Source organism: Rhincodon typus, chromosome 23 (assembly GCF_021869965.1).
Source record: "Rhincodon typus isolate 14 chromosome 23, sRhiTyp1.1, whole genome shotgun sequence".
NCBI classification, from domain to species: Eukaryota; Metazoa; Chordata; class Chondrichthyes; order Orectolobiformes; family Rhincodontidae; genus Rhincodon; species Rhincodon typus.
In genome coordinates, this window is record NC_063354.1 from 11,019,812 (window position 1) to 11,044,005 (window position 24,194).

The window sequence follows — 24,194 nt, forward strand, 5'->3', positions numbered from 1 at the left end:
TTGCCTCCTGTGTGCTAGAATCCAGGATCGGTTACAGGATGTTCTGGAAGGGGAGGGTATACAGCCAATGGTCATGGTACACATCGGTACCAACAATATAGATTTTAAAAAAGGATGAGGCCTTAAAAGGAGAATATAGGGAGTTGGGAACAAAGTTTAAAAAGTAAACTCAAAGGTAGTGATCTCAGGATTGCTGCCAGTGCTGCGTGTTAGTCAGAGTCAAAATAGAAGAATATATCAGATAATCATAGGGCTGGAGAGATGGTTCGAAGGGGAGGGTTTAAGATTCCTGAGACATTAGGACTGGTTCTGGGGGAGATGGGACTGGTACAAACTGTATGGGTAGTACCTGGACAGGCACAGAACTATGTCTGAGGAGGAGTATTTGTTACTACGGTTGGGGTGGGTTTAAACTAGAATGGCTGGGGGTTGGAAACTTATACAGGGAGACAAAAGAGAGAGAATCAAGGATGAAAACAAAAGACAGTGGAAAGTAAGAAAAATGGTAGGCAGAGAAGTCAAGGGCAAGAATCAAATGGGGCCACAGTGCAAAATAATGCGAACAGGACTAAAAATGTTAAAAAGGCAAGACTTAAAACCTTGTGTCTTAATATGCAGAGCATTTGTAATAAAGTGGGTGAATTAATTGCATACATAGCTAAAAACAAATACAGTATAGTTGGAATTATGAAGATATGGCTACAGATGGGAACTGAATGTCCAGGGGCATTCTGTTTTTAGGAAGGACAGACGAAAATGAAACAGTGGTGCTGGTTAAAGTGTAAAATTAAGGGAACTGTGAGAAGAGATATGAGTTTTATTGAAGTAGAATCTCAATGGGTAGAGCTTAGAAACATCAAAGGGCAGAAAACAATAGTAAAGGTTTTGTATAGATCCGGAAACTGGAGTGGCAGCATTGGAGAAGACAATAAACAGGAAATTAGAGACACAAGCAAAAAAGGTACAAGTGTAATTATGGGCAACTTTAGTTTGCTCATAATTTGGGCAAATCAATTAAATCAGTGACAATACTGTAGAAGAGGAAAATGAGCTTAATGCAGAAGTTGAAACATGTTTAATTAGTTTCAAGTCAGGCATGTGCATCATCTGATTTAAATGATGGTGATGGATGAGAATCGCCTTCTGGCATTAGATATAATAGACTGTCAGGTTTGGAGCTTATTTTCTTCATTCCTTAACAAAATATTTGCTTCCTTCTTGTGGAATTATTAAGTGGCTTCCTTTTGTTTTATTAGTTCAATAGATTTTAAGTATCAGGATAGGCTGGGACCTTCTTTTGCTGGAGCTTTGTAGGCTAAAGGGTGACTTTATAGAGGTTTATAAAATCATGAGGGACATAGATAAGATGAATAGCCAAGGTCATTTTCTCAGGGTAGGGAGTCCAAAACTAGAGCACATAGCCACCCAGAGGGTGGTGCGTGTATGGAGCGAACTGCCAGAGGAAGTGGTAGAAGCGGGTACAATTACAACTTTTAAGAGGCAATTGAATGGGTACATGAATAGGAAAGGTTGAGATGCATATGGGCCAAACGCAGGCAACTAAGATTAGTTCAGTTTTGGATACCTGATGGGCATGGACAAGTTGGACCGAAGGTTCTGTTTCTGTGTTGCATGACTCTACCATTATGACTCTAGTTAGTCATAACACCAGAAGCTGATCCTGTTGGATGTCCAATGGGGAATATAAAAGAACAAAAGTGCTGTGTGATGTAAAGCATATTTTGCTGGTTAAAGTGGAAAACATCGGGTCCCCAAATTTCTCAAGTCATAATAATATGCATCTCTCCAGCCTCACCCACCATTTGTGCAAATCAATTTCCTCAAAAAACCAAACGAAAACTAGAGGGCACAGGTTTGAGAGGGAAAAGATTTAAAAGGCACCTGAGGGACAACATTTTCATGCATGGGGTGGTGCATGTATGGAATGAACTGCCAGAGTAAGTGGTGGAGATTGGTACAATTACAGCATTTAAATGGCATTTGGATGGTATAGGAAGGGTTTAGCGGGATATGGGCTAATATCTGGCTTGGTGCGGACAAGTTGAACCAAAGGGTTTGTTTCTATGCTGTATGGCTGTATAACTGCAGATGCTGGAAATCAGAAACAAAAACAGAAATTGCTGAAAAGATTCAGCAGGTCTGGTAGCATCTGTGGAGAAAAATCAGTTAATCTTCTTCAGAACCGACGGTAGCTAGGGAAAAAGTTGTCTTTTATGTAAAAGATAGGATGGGAAGGGGGTTGGTGGAGTAAATGGTAGATGGAGGTTAGCCTAAGAGAATGAATTGTTGCTAATGGGAACTACTAGTAGCTGACACTAGGTTCTGCATGATAGCAGTCCATGTGATGATAAAGCCTGGTATGGGGGGATGGGGGAAAGCAAAGGGGAACGTGCTCAAGCGGTAAAGTTGTTGAACTCAATATTGAGTCCAGGCTGCAGAGTTCCCAATGGAAAATCTACTTCCATCCACTTGCGAGAGAAGGGTTCGTCTTGGACTTCTAACAACTAATCACCAAACATTTTTATTTTGGATTGGATCATAATTGAACATTGTGAATGGGAATTTCTGACTTCAAGAATTCACCCTGATTTCCAACCACCTGGCAGAGCTTAACATTGCAAACTTCAGTTCTGTTAAATACCACGTCCACCCATCTCCTGTTCAAGGTTAACTAACAATGGTAGCTTATTTTCAATTACCACCACCACCATTTTTTAGTCAGAGAAAAAAAGTCGCTGTTTTGTCAGAGCTCAGGGTTAACTCAACGGCCTGAAATTTGGGACCTCTATTAAAAGCATGTGAATTTCTCTCTCCTACTTTCCAGTTCCCAGGTGGCATAGATGGAAGTTTTACTATGCGGTCTTTACAGTGACTAGCCCAGTTATGAATCTTTGTTTACTTATTTAAGTTTGGAAATTGTGGACCGTGACATACGTGTGAAGGAACAAAGTGTGGTAGTCGTTGAATCGTGTTTTAAGCTAATCCTAGCCTGTGTATTTTAATCCTTCAAGAAATGATCTCGGGCTATCTTATTAACTAATTGTAAGAAAAGTAGGAAGAAAACTGTAACAAATATTACGAAGTGTCTAAACTTTTCAAAGCTTTCCAAAAACCTCTTCTGTTTAATTTGGCATTATTTCATTTTGAATTAAATCACTTAAATTATTAATTTTAATGCATGTGTCATTTATTCAGAAACTTTCTCAGCAGACACAATTGAGTTATTTTAATTCTGCGTCATGACATTATAAATGAGATTTTTTAAGTCTATACTTTACGATTTAAACTTGTAGTAAAACAGCAACACCTGCAAGGATCCATTTGGCTCGTTTCTCTTTTGTTTTCAGGTTGAAAGTCCAAACATAAGTAGGACCTCGGCTGCGGGTCTTGTACACTGGACATTCGTAAATGTTTTTTGTTTCTTGACGATCTACTGGAATGGCTTTGATGAATACAACTGGCATTCCTGGTGTAAGCTCCTTCAGTCGTGCATCAGTAATGATTCCACTGTTCTTTTCCCAACGCGCACCTTTCAACATATCAAACATTACTGTAATTTAACTGCTAAAAGTTTTATCATGTTTTTATAACAAAAATAATGAAGACTGAGAAAGAATGATCTCGTGAAATGTCCATGTATTTAAGGAAACTTTGTAATCAATTTCTTTGTACTTCAGAACTCTGTTAATTTGGTAAAATCTAATAAAACAAATTGAAGGTTGGTTGGAGAATTTTCTTATAAATCTATTTATCGTTACATTTTTGTGGTAGTTGAACAGCTATTACACATTTTATAGTGACCTATTAGTTAAACAATAAAATGTTTTCATCTAAAGTGAATATTTTTGTAAAATTATTATTCATGGGATGATTATTAGTTTTCAAATGTCTTACCTTCCATGTACAGCCCATGGATGTAGGCGCCTTCTCTGGGAGCACTTGTCATATCTTCTCTGTTTTTCTTTGTAACTTCAACAGCCAGACACATTTTGTCTAGTGGCCATTCATTTTTCCTGGCCATGGACTGCATTATAGCCGTGAGGAAAGACTGTGGATTGAAAAAGCCACCAAGCCACACTGCACTAGGCAAAGCAAAATCCGCACTCCAAGCTTCCAGTTCCTGAAAATAAAAAGACATGCGAAAATTGCTGTCAAATATTTATCACCATATACATTTTTGAATAACTTCAACAAAATAAACTGTGAAAATGTGCATCAAGTGTGATAGAATATATTTATAGGACAACCTATTATAAAGCAATGTACAAGTCCTTAGTCATGTGCCAGCTACAGTTGGTTTACATGAAGGTGATCTCAAGGCTTTGTAACGTGTGTGAAGTTGGCTGACCAGATCAATTCCAGGTTAAGGCCTTTGCATTACTCAGGAGTAATGTGATGCAGGTTTATCACATGTTGCCAGGACAAGATTTTGCTTGTACAGTTGAGCTGTTTCATTGAATTTTGTAAGCAGGACCAGATCTCTCTCTCAGAAGTTACTTAAAAGAAAGACTAGGTTGGTCATTGAGATTATTATTTTCCCAAAGCTTAATCAACCTGTTGAAATGTGTGCTGGCTTGTATGGATAATGCTGATTTAATTCAAGTGAGAGTGGATATGTTTCTTGAAATAGAGTACACCTTGATACCTTGCTATGTTCATTAGGGTGATCTGCTGGACACATTTGTGGGAATCTGAAAGTAATCTTTGATCTTGGGATTTTGTCTCATTTTTCATTTCTCCTGGAAGATTATATGTTGTTCCCCTAACGCTATGGAATGTGGTGCACTTGACATTCCACTGTAAGGGCAGACTGGAAGAACTAAATAAGTTCTTTCTTGTCTGTCATTTTTCATATATTTGTAAAAATTGCAGCTTTACTCAGTGATAGCACCCTTAATTTCTGAATCAGGTTAATGCGTTCAGCAAATTGTAGGATACCAGCAAATAATGTAGACTTACCTTGTTGAAGATGATATCTTCAAAAAGTTAATCACATTCGAATTAAAAGTGGAAACTTTAATGACAGTGGCTTCCTTCAGGCTTGTGTAATGCCAGGAGCCTGTGTCTGTTGGCTTGTTCAATTGGCAAAATGTTTTGTAGCAGTATTCAAAAAGGAGCATTTATTTCTCAGCCAGCATCACAGAAAGACATTATTGAATCTTTTAGCTCACATTTGTTTGTTTGTGGAGCTTTACTGTTTATGTTCACTTACAAATGACAGTGAATGTAGCTGATGGCATAACACACTTTGGGATTTCCTGAGTATGTGAAAGGCTGTATCCACCTAAACGTGCATGTTCTTTCTCTACTTGTGTTTAGGACCACAAACTCAAATGAGAAAATACTATTTTGCGTATTATTACCTTTGTCATATGGTTGTTGGTTTTTATTTTTACTCCCCCTTGCTCAGGTAAATGAAATTTTAGGTTTTTTTTAAAGGAGTTATTGCCTGTCTAGGAATTTCAGAACAAAGAACAAAACAATATAGGAACTGGCCCTTCGGCCCTCCAAGCCTGCGCCGACATATTTTGCCCTTCTATACTAAACTATTTTCACTTACAGAATCTGGATCACTCTATTCCCTTTCTATTCATGTATTTGTCCAGGTGTTTTACGAATGCTGCTATTGTGTCTGCTTCCACCGCCTCTGGGAGTGCTTTCCAGGCATTCACCACCCTTTGTGTGGAAAACTTGCCTCTCACTTCTCTTAAACTTCTCTCCTTGCACCCTGAACTTGTGTCCGGTAGTAATTGACCCCCTCCACCCTGGGAAAAAGCCTCATTTTTTCCACCCTATCCATGCCATTCACAATCTTAAACTTCTACCAGATCGCCCCTAAACCTCCTGCATTCCACTGATAACATACCCAATCTATCCAACGTTTCTTCATAGCTAAGAGCCCCCATGCCAGGTAACATCCTGGTAAATCTTTTCTGTACCCTGTCCATAGCATCCACATCTAGTTTGGTAACCAGAACTGTATGCAATATTCCAAGTTGTGGTCTAACTAAAGTTCTATAAAGCTGCAGCATAAGTTGTCTATCCTTATACTCAATGCCCTTTCCAATGAAGGCAAAAATGTCATAGGCCTTTTTTTAAACTATCTTAACTGCCACCTTCAGTGATCTGTGGACTTACACACCCAGATCTCTCTGCATATCAATATTCCTAAGGGTTGTGCCATTCACTGCATAATTTCTACCTTCCAAAATGCATTATCGCACATCTGTCCAGATTAAACTCCATCCACCATTTATCTGCCCATGCCTCCAACTGATCTATATCTTGCTGTATCGTCTGACATTCCTTGTTACTTTCCACAACTCCACAAATCTTTGTATTGTCCTCAAACTTACTAATTAGACTAGCTACGTTTTCCTCCAAATCATTTATATAGACCATGAGCAGCAGAGGTCCCAGCACTGATCCATATGGAACACCACTAATCACAACTCTCCATTCCAAAAAGCATCCTTCCGCTGCCACCCTCTGTTTCCTATGACTAAGCCAGTTATGTATACGTCTTACCAGCTCACCCCTGATACCATGTGACTTAAGCTTTTGTACCAGTCTGCCATGAGGGGCCTTGTCAAAGGCTTTAACATCAACCATTTTTCACTGATCAATCTTCATTACCCCCTCAAAAAACTTGATCAAGTTAGTGAGGCATGACTACGCCTGCACAAAACCATGCTGCCTATCACTAGTAAGTCCATTCACTCCTAAATGTGTATAGATCTTGTCCCTGAGAATCTTTTTCAATAATTTCCCTACCACAGACGTGAGGCTCACAGACCTGTAATTTCCTGGATTAACCCTGCTCCCCTACATAAACAATGGGACAACATTGGCTATTCTCCAATCCTGTGGGACCTCACCTGTGGCCAAAGAGGATATAAAGATGTCTGTCAATGCTCCAGCAATTTGTTCCCTTGCCTCCCTCAATATTCTGGGATAAATGCCATCAGGATCCGAGGACGTATCTATCATTTTTGATACGCCCTTCCCTGAGATCATCTTCCACTAATGCCTTCTCTTTGGTGAATACTAACACCAAGTATTTGTTTAGGGCCTCACCTACCTCTTCTGGCTCCACACACACATTCCCTCCTTTGTTCTTGAGTGAGCCAGTCCTTTCCCTGGCTACCTTCTTGCTTTTTATATATGTATAAAAAGCCTCGGATTTGCGAACAACTTTTCATGAGCCCTTTTAACCCTTCTAGTTCCTTGTTTAAGTTCTTTCCTACTTTCCTTATATATTTCAAGGGCTTCGACGGTGCCCATCCTCCTAGACCTTATATATGCTTCCTTTTTCTTTTTGACGAAGGTCATAACATTCCTGGTCATCCAAGGTTCACATAACTTGCCATACCTATCCCTCATTCTCGCAGGAATGTGCTGCTACTGAATGTTTAACAATTGCTGTTTGAAACACTCCCACATCTGATGTGGACTTACCCTCACAGCTGCCTCCAAACAACATTCTCCAGTTCCTGCCTAATATTGTTGTAGTTCACCTTCCCCCAGTTTAACAGCTTCACCCAAGGACTACTGTTATCCCTATCCAAGAGGATCTTAAACTCTCAAAATGCTCCCCCACTGAAACTTCACTCACCTGGCTGTATTCATTTCCCAAAACCAGGTCCAGTATAACCCCTGTCCTGGTTGGATTGTTTACATACTGTGTCAAGAAACCCTCCTGAAAGGTCCTTACAAATTCTGCCCCATCCAAGCCCCTAGCACAAAGTGAGCCCCAGTCAATATAGATGAAGTTAAAATCACCCACCATAACAACCCTGCTGCTTTTACATCTTCCAAAATCTGCACATATTCTGTCCTTTATCTCCCGCTGGCTTTTGGGAGACCTGTAGTATACCCCCAGCATTGTGATGTCACCTTTCTTATTCCTGAGTTCTTTCCATATTGCCTCGCTGCAAGATTCCTGTGATGTATCCTCCCTCAGTACAGTTGTGAGATACTCCTTTACCAGTAATACAACTTGCCCACCCCTTTTACATCCCCTTCTATCACACCTGAAACTTCTGCATGCTGGGACATATACCTACCAGTCCTGTCCCTCTTTCAGCCAAGTCTCCATAATAGCAATAATGTCATAGTTCCAAGTACTAACCAAAGCTCTAAGTTCATCTACCTCACCTGTTATACTTCACATTGCATTTCAGACCTCCTCCCTGCTCTCTTCAGCAGCATTTCCCTGCCCTTAGTCATGTTTGCTTTGTTTTCTACCTCTCCCTCTATTTCTGCATCTACTGCCCTAACCCTAGTTCCCATCCCTGTGCCACATTAGTTTAAATCCAACATTTGACGTGTATCACTGTTACTCTGGAAACAAACATAGCCAGTTTGCAGTAAGAATTCAATTGGTAAACAATGACCATTTAATTAGTTTTTGATATAATCATTTGAGGAATATTGACCAGAATTTCAGGCTTCTCTGAATAATACCATGGAAATTCTTATATCCAATTAAGCAGGCAATCAAGATTCTTGATTAATGATTTATCTGAAAAATGACACCTGCCCAACGTCCCCAGTTATGTGCAACTAAAATCTGCCATTCATTTAAAATTTTCCTTGCTCGTACAAGCGGGTTATCTTAAGAACTGCCGATGCTGGAGTCATATGGGATGACCATATTCTGCCTTGGGAGCCTACAGCTGGATTTTACCAGTTTCAAATCTCCCCACCCCCGGCCTAACCCTCCCTCTCATCCCCGCCTCCTTGACCTGACACAACCTGCCCATCTTCTCTCCCATCTATCTGCTCCTCCCACATCATTGACCAGTCGCCACCACTTCCTATCTGCACTCACCTATCACCATCCCACCTACATTCCCCAGCCCCACCCCTCCTCTCTATTTATTTCTGAGCTCCCTTCCCGCTCCCCATTTCTGAAGAAGGGTCCCGACCTGAAACGTCAACTTTCCTGCTTCTCTGATGCTGCCTGGCTTGCTGTGTTCCTCCAGCTCCAAACACATCTTAAGTAGCTTCCGTGGTAGTTTTCAGGTAGCTGTACAGATGTGTACAGTTTGTAGAGAACACTGATCCTGTTGTCTCTTAGTGGTATTGTGGGAGATAAATTTCTTGACTGTTCAGGAGTATGTTATTTTTGTGCTCTACAACCTAGAGGAAATTCAAGTTCACTCCCAACCCCGGAAGCCTTGAAACAATTATATAATTCATCAGATATACAGATGACCCTATGATGGTAGATGTCCGTTTATTTAACTTAATATAAAGCACTTATAAAATCAAAAGTCATTTTGGAAATGACTGAAGATGGTATTTTTAAAACCCAAACATTGATATAGGATCTAATGACAGCAATGCCAGAGAATTAACTTTAAGAACTGTAACGCATTGTACATAGTTGTGATAGTCAAAGTACAAAGGAAGAATTATGAACTAAAAATGCAGTTAAGCTACTGTGGCTCACCCTGATACGAAGGAGAAGATCACTAAACCAAGCACCTAAGCTGAAAAGTGATGGATAAGCTAGGGCTGCCCATGTTGCTGGAACTATGTCAAAAAATAAGGCATTTGAAATCTCTTCCATGTCGGCTGTGATGGTTAGTTCTCCCTGAAAATCAGCACAGGTATAAAATTTGTTACTAAAATCCTGAATTCAAAGATTTTGTTTTACTTTAGAAAAGAGTACAAACTTGATGGAGTGAATCTCCAATATGTGACCTAAGATGCATTGGGCTGAGGGGTAACCTTATAGAGGTTTATAAAATCACGAGGGGCATGGATAGGGTGAATAACCAAGGTCCTGCCCCCAGGGCAGGGGAGTCCAAAACTACAGGACATGGTGAGAGGGGAATGATATAAAAGGGACCTAAGGGGCAATTTTTCATGCAAAGGGTGGTGCGTGTATGGAATGAGCTGCCAGAGGAAGTGAGGAGGCTGGTACAATTACAACATTTAAAAGGTATTTGGATGGGTATACGAATAGGAGGGGTTTAGAATGATATGGGCGAAATGCTGGCAAATGGGACTAAATTAATTTAGGATTTCTAGTCGGCACGGACAAGTTGGACCGATGGGTTTCTTTCCATGCTTACAGCTGTATGACTCTTGCAAAATCATCATCTCTAAATGAACTGATGGGAATTCATCAGCTGCTACATTGACCACCTTACCTATTGAGTTACTCAACCAGTTTCAAGGTCTAAGTTCTTATTTTACCAACACATTACAAAAATAAGGGGTAAACCTGTGGAAGTCAGTGCTGCTGAAAATTGCAATTGCACAGCTTCTGGCTCAACCTTCGTGTTGCCCCAAGCTGTTAAGGATGCTAGTGCAGATGGGCGGCACATGTGCAGAAAGATTTAACACCGAGCAAATGGTGATATCAAAACAGCATCTCAGGCTGACTTGACACAATTCTGAGGAAGGGTCACTTGACCTGAAATGTTAACTCTGATTTCTGTCCACAGATGCTGCCAGACGTGCTGAGCTTTTCCAGCAACCTCTATTTTAGTTTCTGATTTACAGCACCCACAATTCTTTTGATTTTTACATATTCTGTCAGTTTTGGTCCCATAGATGCAATGAAGGTCAAGTCCTAAACACCCGTTCACAGTCCCATGAAGGAACTCCCTGTCTTGCATGATTTAAAAAGGCTGGGCATCAACTTAAATTAATGCTCAGTAATACAGAACCTAAACATGGCTAAAACAAAACAAATATGAATTTTACACTCATCAGAACTAAGATATAAGAAACTAACTTGAAAAAGAGACACCATTTTTTACAATATGAGAAGAGGGTGTTGATTGGATGGTGACGGAGTAAGAACACTATCAATGTTAATTCTCAGACCAGGCTGGTAGATTCTGATTCGTCAGGGCATTGCTATGGGGATGCAGCAGCAATTGGCTAGTTCCATGACTTCTTTTAAAAAAAAATGGTCTATCAATTGTTGGGATTACAACATATATATTTGGTGTCACACTGATTCTGAACTCAGATCACATTATTCATTTGTGTGGTAAGCAAAACATCTTTTTGGCTCCATTTACATAATCTGGATGGTGCTAAGATTGCTTGGTCACGGACCATATTCACATGTAGTTGCAGACGTTCTTTATCAACAAATCAAAAGTATGGTGCACAAAAGAAAACAAAGCTGTATCTATACATGTCAGTTAGAAAGGTCTTAACATCAACAGCAAATCAAAGTTTCAACCTGTTTCCCAACACTCTTTTCTCACAGATAATCAGTTCCAAAGATCTATCACTCAAACTTCAACTCTTTAAATTTTTACTTAACTGAATCTCCCAAGTTTCTTTTCCTTGGGCTGTGGAGCTAGTTTCACAATTATTTTCTGGGTGCGCTGGCATGAACCTTTCACAATTCTAATGGCCTAAACTTTCTCAGTTTAAACATGAAACATAAAAGTTAGGACTTCCAGACAAGTTCTCTTAGCTTGGACGCTCACGAACTACCATCACTTTGGCAAACTGGAGTCTAAAGCTAGATTAGTGGCCTTTGTGCTGATCCACACGTAGCTGAAACTTTCCCATGATTTAATGTTATTCCTCATTTCTTGCTGGGTCTTTCAAAAGCACTTTTACTAAAAATACAAGTGTAGAATCCTTTGCAATGGGGTAGAGGGGGGTGGGCGGAAGCAGCGTGTGGAGGTGAAAAGAGACTACAAATGGCCCCTATTAATGGCAGTAGCTGTCTTATGATAAGTTTGGATGCCCAGTTTGAATACTAGTGAATTCAAATTGGGTGAGGGAGCAGGAAGCTAGAATGGCAGGTGATTGAGGTGGTAGGTATATGCGGTGGCATATGTAGGATTGCAGGTAGGCCAATAAGTGGTAGGTGAGGTAGTAGATGTGTAAGGTGGCGGCAAGGGAGGAGGGAGTGCGCAGGGGTCAGGGCAGTTGTAGTTTCGAGATTACATTGAGTGATTTGGCTAATTCCAGAGCTGACCTCCCGGTGTTTTACGGAGTTGTTTTACGTCTAATATTTCCTGGATAACTATTCAGTACATCTGAAATGTCCAAAGTCTTCGGCTGTAAGTCAGTTGGAGATATTGTGGAGGAACTTGAAGTGGCAGGGGAATTGACCAATGGACATTGAAACGTTGCAGATAGGTCAACACATCAGGACTTCCACAAGGTTCCGATGACCATTTCTGATTGTACACCTGATCCTCAATGATCTAGATTTCAAACTTACAAAACAACAGCTATAACTATATACACGCACACCCTGGTCAAAAACAGCTGGGATGAATGGAGTCTGGAAACAGGCAGGTACAAGCTTGCCTTTGGAAAGTTCAGTGCGGCGTTCACGTGGTTTAAAAACAGTTTACCCATTGGATATTTTTATTATGGTAATGATATTAAAATTCAAAGTACCAGCTCCCTCCCCAATATCATGAGCAAAAAGCAAGAGAGTGAAGTCAAATATTTTAAAATATGTCCAAACCTTTAATCCCAGATTTAGCTCCTTCAACGACCGTTTTATCTCTGCAGTCAATATGTTTGTTCTTTCACATTCCTGGAAAGCCACCACTACATAAGGTGTCCTTTCTTCAACTTTACCCATGATCTCATGCATATTAAAACTCTCTGGCAGTTTTTCCAGGATTTCATCCAAGACTGACTTAACCTGAATATCAAAATATTATTAAGTTCCATTTATCGCTAAGATTTTACAATATTAAAGGAAAATAATATCGTCAGTTATGTTATATGGTTTCGAGCTCACACTGAATTTCTCTTAGTAAAATCAAATTGTATTTACACATTGCACACACATTTCAAAGCATATCAGCTGACAGAAATGGAAGCTAAATGAAAAACACAGAAGCTAGGAAGAGTAAGCCATTTGGCCTTTTGAGCGTGTTCCACCATTCAATATGATCATGCTGATCTACTATCTCAACATATTTCCACTTTGCCTCTATCCAAACGTAATTTGATGCCTATAATGTATGAAACTATACAAATCTCCTTCTCTGCATTAAGGAATGTTTCCTCATCTCAGTCCTAAATGGCCTATTCCATATCCCTAAGACAGTGACTCCTGGTTCTAGACTCCTTAACCCCAGGGTAAACATCCCTGTATCTAGTCTGTCCAGTTCTGGAAGAATTTTATGTATTTCAATCAAACCCCATCTCATTCTTCTAAACTCCAGTGAACACAGATCCTGAGATCAGTCCCATGAGCCTTTGTTGCACTTCCTCTATGGCAAGTATATCCTCTGTAGGTAGGGAGTCCAAACTCTTCACGATACTCCAGTTTGGTCTCACTAAAGCTCTATATAACTGCAATAAAACATGCTTACTTCTGAACTCTCATCCTCTTGTAATGAAGGTGAAGACACTATTTGCCTTCCTAATTGCTTGTTGCACATGTTTGTTTTCATTGATTGGTATACAAGGACATTCAGTTCCCTTTGTACATCCACATTTCCCAATGTATCATCATTTAAATAATACTGTTTTTCACACCAAAGTATATAACTTCACATTCATTCATGTTATACTGCATCTACCATGTGTTTGCCCACACACTCAATTTGACTAGATCATTATAAAGCCTCTTTGCAACCTCTCACGATTCTCAGTCCCACCTGATTTTATGTCATCAGCAAAGCTGGATATATTGCATTTGGTCCCTCATCCAAGTAATTTATATATATTGTGAGTAGTTTTGGCCCAAGTAGTAATCCCTGCAGTACATGACTAGCCACCTGGAAAAAGATCCATTTATTCTCACTTTTTTCTAGACGTCAACCAATCCTCAATTCATGCTAGTATATTATCCCCATTTCATTTGCTTTAATTCTACCCACTACCTATAGGCAGCAATCGGTGAAGATAGCTGACTGCAACTCCTCCACAATAACACAGTAACACTGGAGACTCCCAAGGATGCGTCCTCAGCCCCCTATTGTACTATCTGTACACCCACAACTATGTTGCCAAATTTCAAATGAACACCATCTACAAGTTCATTGATGATGTCACCGTAGTGGGACGGATATCGAACAACAACAAGTCAAAATACAGAAGGGAGATAGAAGGTTTGGTGATGTGGTGCAATGAGAACAACCTCTCTCTCGATGTCGGCAAAACTAAAGAACTGATAAGTGACTTCAGAAAGAAAGGAGGAGAACATGCCCCCTCTACATCAACAGAACTGAGGTTGAGAGGGTGAAGAGCATCAAATTCCTAGGAGTGACGATAACTGACAACCTGTCCTGGACTTCCCATGTTGATGTGGTGGTCAAGAACGCACAAAAATGCCTCTTCTTCCTCAGACAGCTCAGGAAATTTGGCACATCCATGAAGACCCTCACCAACTTCTACAGCTGCACCATTGAAAGCATATTGTCTGGGTGTATAATGGCCCGCTATGGCAACTGCTCTGCCCACAACCGCAAGAAATTACAGAAAGTGATATGCACAGCCCAAACCATCATGGAAGCCAACTTTCCATCCATGGACTCCATTTACATGGCTTGCTGCTGTGGAAAGGCTGCCAAAATCATCAAAGACCCATTGCACCTGGTAACGGTCTCCTGCAACTTCTTCCATCAGGCAGAAGATACAGAAGCCAGAACACATGTACCATCAGATTCAGGAACAGCTTCTACCTGGCTGTTATTAGACAGATAAATGGACTCCCTAACCTCAAATAATGCTGATCTCGCTAATGTTGTTCTCGCCTAACGCACGCCCTGTGCAATGTAACCTGTGTGTCTCTGTCTAAGTAAATTTGATCTGTGTATCCTTGCTTACTATGATCTGCCTGTACTGCTTGTAAACAAAGCTTTTCATTGTATTTCAGTACACGTGACAATAAATCAAACAATCAATCACTAGCCTGCTTTGTGGGACCTAATCAAAAGCCCTCTTGAAATTCAAATATACCACATTCACTGGTTCTCCATTATATGTTCCATTAGTTACAACTACAAAAAAACTCCAGAATGTGGCTAAAGCATGTTTTTCTTTTCATAAATCCATGCTGACTTTGTCTAATCCAGAAAATGCTTTCTGTGTATTCTGTTATCATGACTTTTATAATAGATGATAGCATTTTTCACTACTGATATTTGGCTAACTGGTCTGTAATTCTCTGTGTTTTATCCTCCTCCTTTTCAAAATAGTCTTGTTACATTTAACAACTTCCAACTAAAGGTAGGTTGTTCCACAGTCTAGAATTTTGGAAGATGACCACCAATGCATTCAAAAATTTCCAGGGTCATTCCCTTTAGTACTCTGGGGTGCAGATTTTCAGGTCTGAGGATTTTCAGTCTTTAACTCTATTTCTGTAGCAACATTTTTTTTAACTAATGCTGATTTTCTTCCATTCCCCTATCTCATTGGACTCCTGGTTTGCCAAGCTTTTTGGGAAATATTTATGTCTTTTTTGTGAAGTCAGAACCAATGTATGTGTTCAGTTCTTCTGCCATTCTTTGTTCCCTATTATAATTACCCCAGCTTCTGACTGCAAAGAACCTACATTTTTCTTCACTCATCTTTTTCTGTTCACATATTCATAAAAACTAACTGTAAAAGATTCTATGTTCCCTGCAAGTTTACTCCTGTATCTATTTTCTCCTCTCTTGATCAAGAATCTGAAGGAGGGTTGCTGGACCTGAAATATTGACTCTGTTTTCTCTCCACAGATGCTGCCAGACCTACTGAGTTTCTCCAGCAATTTCTGTTTTTTCAGATTTCCAGCATCCACAATTCTTTGATTTTCTTTTACTAAGGATTCCCATTACTGAGTCGCACCTCATAGCCTCATATCCCATTATTCAGATTAGGACTCTAGTTTTGGATTTGACATCTTTGCTCTCGATCATAATGTAAAATTCTGTCACTTTATGGTGGCTCTTCCCCAACAGATCCCACCAAAAAGACTGTGATTTAATCCTTTCTTTCACTGCACAATATTCAGTATAGGATAGCCTGTTCTTTAGTTGGTACCTCAACATACTGGTCTGAAAAAAAAAAGTCACAGGTGCACTCTAGGAAATTTGTTGTCTATTCTGTATGTAGGTTAAAGTCAACAATGGTTACAATTGCACCCTTACTGCATGCATCTCTAATCTCTTGTTTAATGCCTTCCATTACATCTCCACTAATGTTTGGGGGCCTCTAGATAACTCCCACCAGCATTTTCTGCCCTTTGGTATTTCTCATCTCCACTGTCATTCCTCATCATGGTTTTCTGAGGCAATATCCTTCCACACATTTACATTGATTACTCTTTACTAATCATGCTACCCCACCTCCTTTTCCTATTTGCCTGCTCTTCCCAAATATTGAATAACCCTGTACGTTGGTTGCATTGTAGCCACGTCTCTGCAATTGCAACTGTATCATAATTGTGTATATCTATTTGCACTGTGAATAAATCAATCTTGTTGCGAATGTTCCATGTATTAAGACACAATGCCTTTAGATTTGTCTTTTTAATCATCCGAGCTTTATTTTGCACAATGGCCCCATTTGATTTTCACCTATGATCTGTCTGCCTTCCACTTTTACTTCTTACTTTCCTGTCCTTTGTTTCTATTTTTGTTTTGTTTTAGTCTAAGTGAGTGGGCAAAGGTCTGGCAGATGGAGTACAATGTTGATAAGTGTGAGGTCATCCATTTTGGTAGGAATAATAGCAAAATGGACTATGTTCTAAATGGTAAAAAATTGCAGCCCGCTGCTGTGCAGAGGGACTTGGGTGTCCTTGTGCATGAATCGCTAAAAGTAGGATTGCGGGTGCAGCAGGTGATTAAAAAGGCAAATGGAATTTTGTCTGCCATTACTAGAGGGATGGAGTTTAAAAACAGGGAGGCTATGCTGCAGCTGTATAGGGTCCTGGTGAGGCCACACCTGGAGTACTGTGTGCAGTTTTGGTCTCCTTACTTGAGAAGAGATATACTAGCACTGGAGGGGGTGCAGAGGAGATTCACTCGGTTGATTCCAGAGTTGAGAGGGTTGGATTATGAGGAGAGACTGAGTCGACTGAGATTATACTCATTGGAATTCAGAAGAATGAGGGGAGATCTTATAGAAACATATAAGATTATGAAGGGAATAGATAAAGTGGAGGCAGGGAGGTTGTTTCCGCTAGCAGGTGAAACTAGGACTAGAGGGCATTGCCTCAAAATAAAGGGAAGCAGATGTAGGACTGAGGTCAGGAGGAACTTCTTCACCCAAAGGGTTGTGAATCTGTGGAATTCCCTGCCCAGTGAAACGGTTGAAGCTACCTCGCTGAATGTTTTTAAGGCAAGGCTAGATAAATTTTTGAACAGTAAAGGAATTGGGGGTTATGGTGAGTGGGCGGGTAAGTGGAGCTGAGTCTCAAAAAGATCAGCCATGATCTTATTAAATGGCGGGGCAAGCTCGAGGGGCCGGATGGCCTACTCCTGCTCCTAGTTCTTATGTTCTTATGTTTTTCTCTTCTCTGTCTCCCTTAGACTCTTTTATCCAGACATTTATTGAATTTAAATTCCACCATGTGCCATGGTGGGATTCGAATCTGGGTCCCCAGAACATTATCTGGATCTCTGGGTTTAAAGTCCTGCCTCCCCACTTATAAACAGGTGAAAGTCATTGGCCTTTTCTTTCATATAATGTGGGCTTCACTGATAGGACAGTATTTACTGCCTATCCATAGCTGTCAGAAGGTAGATGGTGAGAAGCAAGTTGAAGGAGGATATTGCTCAGGAAGCTAGAGCAAAGAAACCAATGAAAATTGCCATGTTCTGCTATAGGAACAATAGTCTTCACCTCATGAGCTTTTTCAGTCATTCATTCAAATGGCAGCCGATGTATATCAGCATTATTTACCCACCTTAGTTCCATATTAATTCATGTCTCGGACATAATCTCTATTATGAAAATTTTAATTCAATCACCATCCTTGCCTTTATTCTAGGTTATCTCTACACTTTGTGTGAAGAGTGGGTTAACTGATTACACTCCTGAGCAGCTTCGGTCTAATTTTAAAATGGTGCCTTCCTGTTCTTGATTACACCATGAGAGAAAGCGGTTTCATGAATCATTTAACGATTTCAGTTAGATCACCAGAAATTTCTTTATCTAGACAGGGGTGAGACCGTGGAATTCACTACTACAGAAAGCAGCTAAGGCCAAAACAATTTATGATTTTAAGGAGGATTTGGATATAGTACTTGGGGCTAAGAACATCAAAGGAAATGGGGGAAAGGTGAGAACAGGCTATGGAGTTGGATGATCATGATTAATAATGAGTGGTGAAGCAGACTCCTATTTTCCATGTTTCTACGATTTAATAAATGTATTGAGCTCAGCAGCCGTATGAGATATTGGTGAGGCCACTTTTAAAATATTATGTACAATTCTGGTTGCCCTGTTATAGGAAGTATGTTGTTAAACTTCAAAGTGTACAGAAAATATTTCCAAGGATGTTGTGGGGACTAGAGGATTTGAGTTATAGGGAGAAGCTGGATAGGCTGGGACTATTTTCCCTGGAACATAGGTGGCTGAGGGGTGACCTTAGAGAGGTTTATAAAATCATGAGGGCCATAGATAAGGTGAATAGCCAAGGTCTTTTCCCCAAAGTTGGGGAGTCCAAACCTAGAGGGTATAGGTTTAAGGCAAGAGGGGAAAGAGGAACCTGAGGGGCAACCTTTTCACATAGAGGATGGTGTGTATATGGAATGAACTGCCAAAGGAAATGGTAGAGGTGGAAACACTACAATTACAACTTTTAAAAGACATTTTAAGGGTACATGAATATAAAGGGTTTAAAGGGATATGAGCCAAATGCAGGCAAATAGGATTAGTTCAGTTTAGGATACCTGGTCAGCATGAATGAGTTGGACTGAACGGTCTGTTTTCATGCTGTATGACTCAATGACCCCTCAATTCTCTCTGTACATAAAAGAAAGAATAATATCCAAATTTATGCAAACTCTAATCAATTTAATCCTTTCAAGACCTCATACTATTCCAATGATTCTGCACTGTGCCCCTTCCAAGGTCAATATAATTTTCCACTGGTGCCAAAAACTCAGTATTTCAGGTGGGATCTAATCAAGGTTCTATTCATCTTAAGTATAGAATAGCACAGCACAATGGGAGTTATTTTACAACACCTTATATTCTGCCTCAGGAACTTACAGCCCAATGGCCTCAACATAAAATTCACCAGCTTTGAAATCTCCCCACTCCCAGCAAGACAAGTTTATCTACTCATTTGTTCTTACCCTGTTTACCTGCAATTTTCTTCTCCTTAAATTACTCATCCAATTCTCTCCTGAAGGAGACCATTCACTCCTCATCACCATTCTAAGGTATTAAAATACATAATTTCCTCCCCTTTGTTCAGATTTTCTGTTTCGCCTCCTTCTGCTCTGCTGCTTTTTCTAGTACTCTGTAAAACCTAATTACTTGGCCTGCCCCCTAGATTGCCCTGTCTGCTGCTAAACCTAAATTCCAGTCCTCCTCTAGCCCAAGCTCTCCTTTGGCTGTAATGACTGCAACTTTGCTGTTTATATAGGTTGCCATTTGGCACAAAGATTTGTTGAAACATTACATATTTTGAGTTTTTAAATTAAATTCCTTTAGGAAAAATGTAATGTTTTAGGATGTGACTTTTAAAATACTAATATGTCTTTGAAGGTATGTAGGTTAGGTTTAAAGTCAGAATCAGGAAAGAAACATACCTTTTCCTCCCTAGTTGCTCCACCACCACTTTCTGCAGCAGATTCTTTTGGTTGCAACTCGAGGACTGTGCGAAACAACTTTTCAGAGATCACTGTCAGAAATCCAATTTCTGCATTCGGGTGCAGGCCATACAGGTATGGGCTCTCAGGAGGTAGGATCTCATTCACATAATCATGATAGCCCTATACACCAGAAAATGGAAATTTATATAATTTACTTTTGAAGACAAATATCAGTATGTTGGAGGTAATTTTGCCTCCAAAAGCAGATGAAATTGGGTCAGTTGGTAAATTAAGACTTGAAAAATCTCAAACAGGAACTCAACTTTCCTTGAATCCACCAATTGGTTTTATTGGAGATGGTATGCTAGCACAGTGGTAATAACACTGGATCAGAGACCCAGGCAAATGCTCCAGCCTTAAATCCCATCACAGCAGCTGGTGGAATTCAATTAATGAATCTGGAATTAACAAACAATCTACAATAATGACGCTCACATGAAACCGTTGTTGTAAATATCTAACTGGTTCACTGAGGCTCTGAGGGAGGGACATCTGCTGCCCTTATTGGTTCTGGTCTACTTGTGACTCCAGACCCACAACAATGTAGAGTGCGAACATTGCAACGTTTACCTGACTAACATCTAGGAGTTGTGCCAGAATTTGAAGACCCACAGACGAGTCAAGTAACAGCCTGACATAGTAATTTTCATGGTATTGCATCTTACAGATGTCACGATTTCAGGACACATCCTGTCTCACTAAAAGGACATCAGAAGAACAGGAAAGTCAATGTTTTGGGTCGGGACCCTTCATCAGGACTGGGAAGGGAGAAGGGAGCTCAGAAATAAATGGGGGCAGGGCTGGGCGAAGACAGGTGGGGTGGTGATAGATGGATACAGGTAGGGGGTTGTGGAGATTGGTCAATGGGAAGGAAGAGGTGGATAGGTGAGAAGGAAGATGGATAGGTTGTGTCAGGTCAAGGAGGCAGGGATGAGAGGGAGGGCTGGACATGGGATGATGCCAGGAGTGGGGAGATTTTGAAGCTAGTGAATTCTCTGTTGAGACAATTGGGCTGTAAGTTCCTGAGGCAGAATATAAGGTATTGTTGCTCCAGTTTATGTGTGGCCTCATTGTGACAGTGGAGGAGGCCCAGGATGAACATGTTGCTATGGGAATGGGAAGGGGAGTTGAAATGGCTGGCAAACAGCAGTTGGTTTTGATTGGAGTGTACCAATGTAGAGAAGGTCACATGAGGAGCAACAAATGCAGTAGACCAGGTTAGAAGACGTACAGGTGAATCCCTGTTAAATATGGAATGATTGTTTGGGGCCTTGGACGGAGGTGAGAGGGGAGGTGTAGGGGCAGGGGTAGCACTTCCTGCAGCTGCAGGGAAAGGTAACGGGTGTGGTTCGGTTGCTTGGGAGTGTGGAGCACACAAGGGAGTTGCAGAGAGAACAGTTCCTAAAGAAAGCAGATCAGGGTGGGGAGGGGAATATCTCTTTGGTGAAGGGGTCTGATTGCAGATGGCAAAAATGGCGGAGGATGATGCATTGGATTCAGAGGCTGGTAGGGTGGAACGTGAGGACCAGGGGGACTCTATCCTTGTTGTTTGGGCGAGAAGGGTTTTGAGGGCAGAAGTGTCGAAAATGCAGGAAATGCAGTTAAGGACACTATGAATCACTGGAGAGGGGAGGTTCTCCCATTTCCTACAAACCAAAGGGATGGCTATGGGCACCCTCATTGGTCCGAGCTATGCCTGCCTCTTCACAGTATACATGGAACAGTCCCTCTTCCATAGTTACACTGGCACCATCCCTCACCTCTTCCTCCGCTACATCGACGACTGTATCAGTGCTGCCTTTTGCTCCCATGAGGAGCTCGAACAATTCATCCACTTCACCAACACCTTTCACACCAACCTCAAATTCACCTGCATCATCTCCGACACCTGCATTCCCGTCCTGGACCTCTCTGTCTCCATCTCTGGCAACCGACAAATCCTACTTCAAAGACCATAACTTTCCCTCTGCGTTAATATAAAAGAAGAGGTCTCTTAGACATACAAAAAGTAAGAGAGAGAGGCAAGAGTGGACATTGGACCACTCGAAAATGGGACTGGAGAAGTCTGACTGTAAGGAACCAAATGAGGAGGTCAATGTGACTAAGGGAAAGAGTAGGCAGAGAGCAGATGATGAACACAAAGGGACAGGTGACCTGAGGTGCATTTGTTTTGATGCAAGAAGTGTAGCAGGTAAGGCAGATAAACTGAGGGCTTGGATTGGTACCTGGGAGTATGATGTTATTGTTATAACTGAGACTTGGTTGAGGGAAGGGCAAGATTGGCAACTAAATCTTCCAGAATATAAATGCTTCAGGCGGACAGAGAGGGAGGTAAAAGGGGTGGAGGAGTTGCATTACTGGTCAAAGAGAATATCACAGCTGTGCTGAAGGAGGGCACTATGGAGGACTCGAGCAGCGAGGCAATAAGAGCCGAGCTCAGAAATAGGAAGGGTGCGGTAACAATGTTGGGGCTGTACTACAGGCCTCCCAACAGCAAGCGTGAGATAGAGGTACAAATATGTAGACAGATTATGGAAAGGTGTAGGAGCAATAGGGTGGCGGTGATGGGAGATTTCAATTTTCCCAACATTGACTGGGATTCACTTAGTGTTAGGGGTTTAGATGGAGCAGAATTTGTAAGGAGCATCCAGGAGGGTTTTCTAGTGCAGTATGTAAATAGCCCAACTTGGGAAGGGGCCATACTGGACCTGGTGTTGGGGAATGAGCCCGGCCAGGTGGTTGAAGTTTCAGTAGGGGCTTACTTTGGGAATAGTGATCACAATTCCGTAAGTTTTAAAATACTGAGATAACAAGGTGTAGAGCTGGATGAACACAGCAGGCCAAGCAGCATCAGAGGAGCAGGAAGGCCTCCTCCACTGACATCCTCATCCGCTTAGCCGAACTCGTCCTAACCCTGAACAACTTCTCTTTCAATTCCTCCCACTTCCTACAGACAAAGGGGGTGGCCATGGGTACCCGCATGGGCCCAATCTATGCCTGCCTCTTTGTAGGTTACATGGAACAATCCCTCTTCCGTAGCTACACTGGCCCTAATCCCCACCTCTTCCTCCGTTACATTGATGACTGTATTGGTGCAGCCTCGTGCTCCCACGAGGAGCTCGAACAGTTCATTCACTTCACCAAGACCTTCCACCCCAGCCTTAAGTTCACCTGGACCATCTCTGATACCTCTCTCTCCTTCCTGGACCTCTCTGTTTCCATCTCTGGCAACCACCAAGAAACCGATATCCATTTCAAGCCCACCGACTCCCACAGCTACCTAGAATATACCTCCTCCCACCCACCTTCTGCAAAAATGTCATCCCCTATTCCCAATTCCTTCGCCTCCGCCGTATCTGCTCCCAGGATGAGGCATTCCACTCCCGCACATCTCAGATCTCGTTTTTCAAGGACCGCAACTTCCCCCACTCTGTGGTCGAGAACGCCCTCGATCGTGTCTCCCACATTTCCCGCAACTCATCCCTCACACCCCCTCCCCGCAATAACAACCAAAACAGAATCCCCCTCATCCTCACGTACCACCCCACCAACCTCCGGATCCAATGCATCATCCTCCGACACTTGCGCCATCTGCAATCCGACCCCACCACCAAAGACATTTTTCCCTCCCCACCCTTATCTGCTTTCCGGAGGGACCACTCTCTCCATGACTCCCTTGTCTGCTCCACACTCCCCTCCAGCCCCACCACACCCGGCACTTTTCCCTGCAACTGCAGGAACTCCTACACCTACCCCTACACCTCCCTCCTCACCCCCATCCCAGGCCCCAAGAAGACTTTCCACATCAAGCAGATGTTCACTTGCACATCTGCTAATGTGGTATACTGCATCCGCTGTTCCCGTTGTGGCCTCCTCTATATTGGGGAAACCAAGCGAAGGCTTGGGGACCGCTTTGCAGAACACCTACGCTCGGTTCGCACTAAACAACTGCACCTCCCAGTCGCGAACCATTTCAACTCCCCTTCCCATTCCTCAGACGACATGTCGATCCTAGGCCTCCTACAGTGGCACAACGATGCCACCCGAAGGTTGCAGCAACAGCACCTCATATTCCGCTTGGGAACCCTGCAGCCCAATGGTATCAATGTGGACTTAACAAGCTTCAAAACCTCCCCTCCCCCTAGCGCATCCCAAAACCAGCCCAGCTCATCCCCGCCTCCCTAACCTGTCCTTCCTCCCACCTATCCCCTCCTCCCACCTCAAGCCCCACCCTCATCTCCTACCTACTAACCTCATCCCGCCCCCTTGACCTGTCCGTACCCCCTGGACTGACCTACCTCCTCCCTAACTCCCCACCTACACTCACCTTTACTGGCTCCATCCCCGCCTCTTTGACCTGTCTGTCTCCTCTCCACCTATCTTCTCCTCTATCCATCTTCTATC

The 24,194-nt window shown here is 41.8% G+C and overlaps 2 protein-coding genes across 3 annotated transcripts in view; one reads left to right on the forward strand and one right to left on the reverse strand.

Moving 5' to 3' along the window:
• Positions 1-3,861, forward strand: part of LOC109928546 (CDP-diacylglycerol--glycerol-3-phosphate 3-phosphatidyltransferase, mitochondrial) — a 67,548-nt gene extending 63,687 nt beyond the window's left edge. For both annotated transcript variants that reach the window (XM_048610758.1, XM_048610757.1), the window contains exon 10: positions 3,369-3,861. The gene's annotated coding sequence lies outside the window, so the exon portion shown is untranslated. The remainder of the gene's footprint in view (positions 1-3,368) is intronic.
• The window catches only part of LOC109928243 (dynein axonemal heavy chain 17-like), a 334,316-nt gene continuing 313,312 nt past the window's right edge, over positions 3,191-24,194 (reverse strand). Inside the window, exons 60-64 of the mRNA XM_048610756.1 lie at positions 19,728-19,910; positions 12,488-12,670; positions 9,479-9,622; positions 3,916-4,141; positions 3,191-3,550 (exon numbers count right to left, since the gene is read on the reverse strand). Of these exons, the coding sequence (XP_048466713.1) occupies positions 3,303-3,550; positions 3,916-4,141; positions 9,479-9,622; positions 12,488-12,670; positions 19,728-19,910 (984 nt within the window). The 3' untranslated portion in view covers positions 3,191-3,302. The remainder of the gene's footprint in view (positions 3,551-3,915; positions 4,142-9,478; positions 9,623-12,487; positions 12,671-19,727; positions 19,911-24,194) is intronic.